This window comes from Arachis stenosperma, chromosome 2 (genome assembly GCF_014773155.1).
Source record: "Arachis stenosperma cultivar V10309 chromosome 2, arast.V10309.gnm1.PFL2, whole genome shotgun sequence".
NCBI classification, from domain to species: Eukaryota; Viridiplantae; Streptophyta; class Magnoliopsida; order Fabales; family Fabaceae; genus Arachis; species Arachis stenosperma.
This window is the reverse complement of record NC_080378.1, coordinates 51724737-51728731: the sequence shown is the minus strand read 5'-3', so window position 1 is coordinate 51728731 and position 3995 is coordinate 51724737. Positions and strand designations below refer to the sequence as shown.

Below are 3995 nucleotides of genomic sequence, written 5' to 3'. Positions count from 1 at the left end.
TTACATTGCATAAGTGAATTATAATTAAAATAGCTTCTTTCATGTATTAATGACACACAATTTTATAATTTAAATAGCACTTTTTTGTATAATAGTAATATATAATTTGTGTTTGAATACTACTTGTCACAAAAATCATATTGATATTTTATATATTGAATAATCTATTACACTAGTTTTTATTTTTATTTATCCTATTTATACTTAAAATTAATTTTATTCTTATAATTAGACCCAATTCAAATATACTCATTAGATAAACAAAAAAATAATATTATGTAATAGAATTATTTATTTCAAATTTTTAAATAATTAAACACATATAATTGATTATATATCTAATCTATAAATCATATAAATTTATACTAATTATAATAATTTGTTTAGAGCCTTACATTGATAATTCTATTTCAATCAAAGAGGATTCATGCAAGCCAAACATGTTACTAGGTTTAGAGTTATTCATTATTATTGAATTATTAATATTATTGTTATATTCATTATTATTTTATGTCAAAGTTTTTTCATATTATTGTCATCTGTATGTGATATACGACTCAATGTCTAATCTAAAAAGATTTAACATTGTTATGTCCATCAAATCTCAATCAAACAAAGTATTAATATTGGACTTTTCTTATCTCATAAAACCCACTATATTGGTCTTTTCCAATTATGTTATATCCAGTATCATAGTCTCATCTCAGTTTATTTTTAAATAAAAGTTTAAATAAGAGATCATTTATCTAATCCAACGTCATTTATAATTAACAAAGCTAACTCACTGATTTATTATCTAATCCATTTGGTATGAATTACAAATATAAAAAATATTGGAACAAAATTTTCTATAAAAAACTTCATCGTACGAATACAAAAAGGATCATTAATTTTAAATATTGACCAGAATTGAGTTTTCTCACCCTAGACAATTCATGAATATAATATTCCCCAATAATTCGTCAATAAACGAATGCATTCCACCTGTTAAGTAACACTAAAGACAGAACATATTTGGCCAAAGAAATATTTAGCCTTGCGTCGCTCGGGTGGTGTGTACAAGGGCGTCTATCCAAACGAAATAAAGATTCTGTTTTGCTTTCTGTTGTTCTTGTTCCACACTTCCACTCCGTGTCAACAAAGTAACTAAACCAGATAAAATGTTGACTAGTCTACGTCATGCCTTGCGCAAGAGACCAGCACCCCCACAATTTTATATTCCACACTCACAGTCACAGCTCCTCTTCCCTATTAATAACCACCGTACCACTATATCCTCATCGTGTTCCCATCACTCTTAGTAACACTTACCAACTCTCCAACTCTCACTCTAAATCAACGATGTCGCAACCATCCGGAACCATCGTTTTCAACACCGTTGGGAGACCCCAATACGGCTTCGACATTTTCTCAGTCGACCTCCACAACCACCACACTGCTGCCTTCGCTGACCGCCGACTCACGGACGGTGTCTCAATAAACTTCAACGCCCAGTTTATTGAGGAAAACGACAGTGTCGTCTTCGTCTCAGAACGAACAGGGTCGCCCCGGTTTTACCTAACCCGACCCGAAGATAAACCCCAACCTTTGCCCTTCGTCCCTAATAGCCTCTTCCACGATCGACCAACTATTAAGAACGGCAAACTCTACTTCGTTTCGACCCACGAGCCACCCGAACCTGAAACTGTTTTCAAGAGCTGGAATGCCGTTTATTCCACCGCCGTAGACAGCGTCGATGGAGTAGTGACTAGGATTACACCTAAAGGTGTGGTTGATTACAGCCCTGCCGTGTCACTCACCGGGAAATTCATGGCCGTCGCTTCCCACGGCTCCGGACTGTGGCGCGGCGATTTCCGAGAGCTTGAAACGGAAATCGTTGTTTTCTCTGAGTCCGAACCTGAGAATCGCGTCGTCGTGAGTGAGCGTGGCGGATGGCCGACTTGGTCACAAGACAACACGATATTCTTCCATAGAATTGCAGAGGATGGCTGGTGGAGCATTTTCCGGGTTGATTTATTCGATTCGGAGCTATGCCGATCGGACCCGCCGGTTCGGATCACGCCGGCAGGAGTACACTGCTTCACGCCGGCGGCAATGCACGATGGAAAGCGTATCGCCGTCGCAACTCGCCGGCCAGGGAGCAGTTTTCGCCACATTGAGATATTTGATCTTGAATTGCAATCGTTCCAACCAGTTACGGAAACAATAAATCCAAGTTTCCACCATTACAATCCTTTCGTATCTCGCAACTCACGGTACCTTGGGTACCACCGATTCAGAGGCGACCCAACTCAGGGCGAGTCCACGTACCCGCATCTTGATCCTGTTCAGTCTCCAATTCAGAACCTACAGTTACTGAGACTAAACGGTTCGTTCCCCATCTTTTCCCCATGCGGTGATTTCATTGCTTTCAATCACGATTTTGACGGTAACGGCGGCGTCAAGATAATCAGATCCAATGGTTCGAAGCGCTGGACATTGCTGAAGGGACGCACGTGCTTCTACAACTCTTGGAGCCCATCGGAGAAGCACGTTATATACACCTCCGTGGGTCCAATTTTCGAGTCGGTTTCGAAATCGGTTGAAATCGCACGGATAGAATTCGAGCTGGACCATCTAACCAATGACCGAAAAGAGATTCCATCTAAGATGAAGATTCTGACCAAATCCGGCACCGGAAACAACGCTTTCCCGTCGTGCTCTCCGGACGGGAAATCCATCGTGTTTCGTTCTGGTAGATCAGGGCACAAGAATTTATACATAGTTGACGCTGTTGACGGCGAGTTTAACGGCGGTTTACGGAGGCTGACGGAAGGAGCGTGGATCGATACGATGCCGTGTTGGTCACCGAAGGGTGATCTAATTGCGTTTTCTTCGAACATGCATAACCCAACGAATCCAGAGGTTTTTGGAATTTATGTGGTGCAGCCCGATGGTAGTGGTTTGCGGAGGGTTGAAGTGGCGAAGGGAGAATTGGCGGAGAGGGAGAGGTTAAATCACGTGTTCTTTAGCTCTAATGGAGAGTGGTTGCTGTTCACGGCTAACATAGGTGGCGTGACGGCGGAGGCGGTGTCGTTACCGAACCAGTTTCAGCCGTACGGGGACTTGTATGCGGTGAGGTTGGATGGGAGTGGGTTGAGGAGGCTGACGTGTAATGCGTATGAGAATGGGACGCCGACGTGGTACGATGGGGTTTTGGCGCTATGCTCTGAAGATGAGAAGGAAGATGATAGTGACGTGTTGATGGGTGCTTTTCAAGAACCACTTTGGATCAACTGAGGGGTGACCTGCTAGGGGTTCCCCCTGTCGTAAAGGATTTGAATCTGAAAGGTCGCATTCGGTTTAATAATATAATAGTATGTGATAATCATTCAATAATAATTTTACGAATTGCATTGAAATGATTAGTTTGTACTTTGTACAATATGGTCATGTGCATTATAAGTCCATCCAATAATTATTTTACGAATTGCATTATTGTATCCATTGAAATTTTTAGTTTGTATAATATGCTCGTGCATAAAATGTATGAATTTTGTTAAATAAACAGTGATGATTAAATCCCAAAAAAGAGTAAATTTTGTTTGATTATAAAAAATATTAAGTATATGTTAAAATTAAGAATTTTTTATTTAAATTAAATAAATTTAATATTTATTGAAATATGTAATTAATAGAGTATTTACTAATTTAAATATGTGTTATGCATTTTAATATTGAGGTACAAAAATTATAAAAAACACAATGCAGTGATTCGGTACTCGAAATAAGTATCGTTGCCTGAAATCAAAAATCGATTGTACGTGTTGTGATAAGAATGAGAGCTCAGTTGGATTTCCATTAATGTTCGAGCGGCTCAGTTTCTCTAATGAAAGAATGTTTACTGTGTAATTAATGAGGTTTGAAAATTTAAAGCTTTGTGCATGTATAAATAAAGGTTTAAGCCTCTGACAATACACATAGCAATAAAATATTCTCCTCTCTCTTTATACACT

General features: G+C 38.9%; 1 protein-coding gene across 1 annotated transcript; it reads left to right on the top strand.

Moving 5' to 3' along the window:
• The first annotated feature begins 1265 nt into the window (after positions 1–1265).
• LOC130961493 (uncharacterized) lies at positions 1266–3568 on the top strand. Its single transcript, XM_057887424.1, has one exon. It carries the CDS (start codon positions 1342–1344, stop codon positions 3277–3279), a length of 1938 nt encoding a protein of 645 aa, XP_057743407.1. The 5' UTR covers positions 1266–1341; the 3' UTR covers positions 3280–3568.
• The last annotated feature ends 427 nt before the right edge of the window (positions 3569–3995 follow it).

Excerpts from the sequence above, each read along its gene's own strand:
- LOC130961493 (XM_057887424.1), top strand. The coding sequence starts at position 1,342 with ATGTCGCAACCATCCGGAACCATCGTTTTCAACACCGTTGGGAGACCC.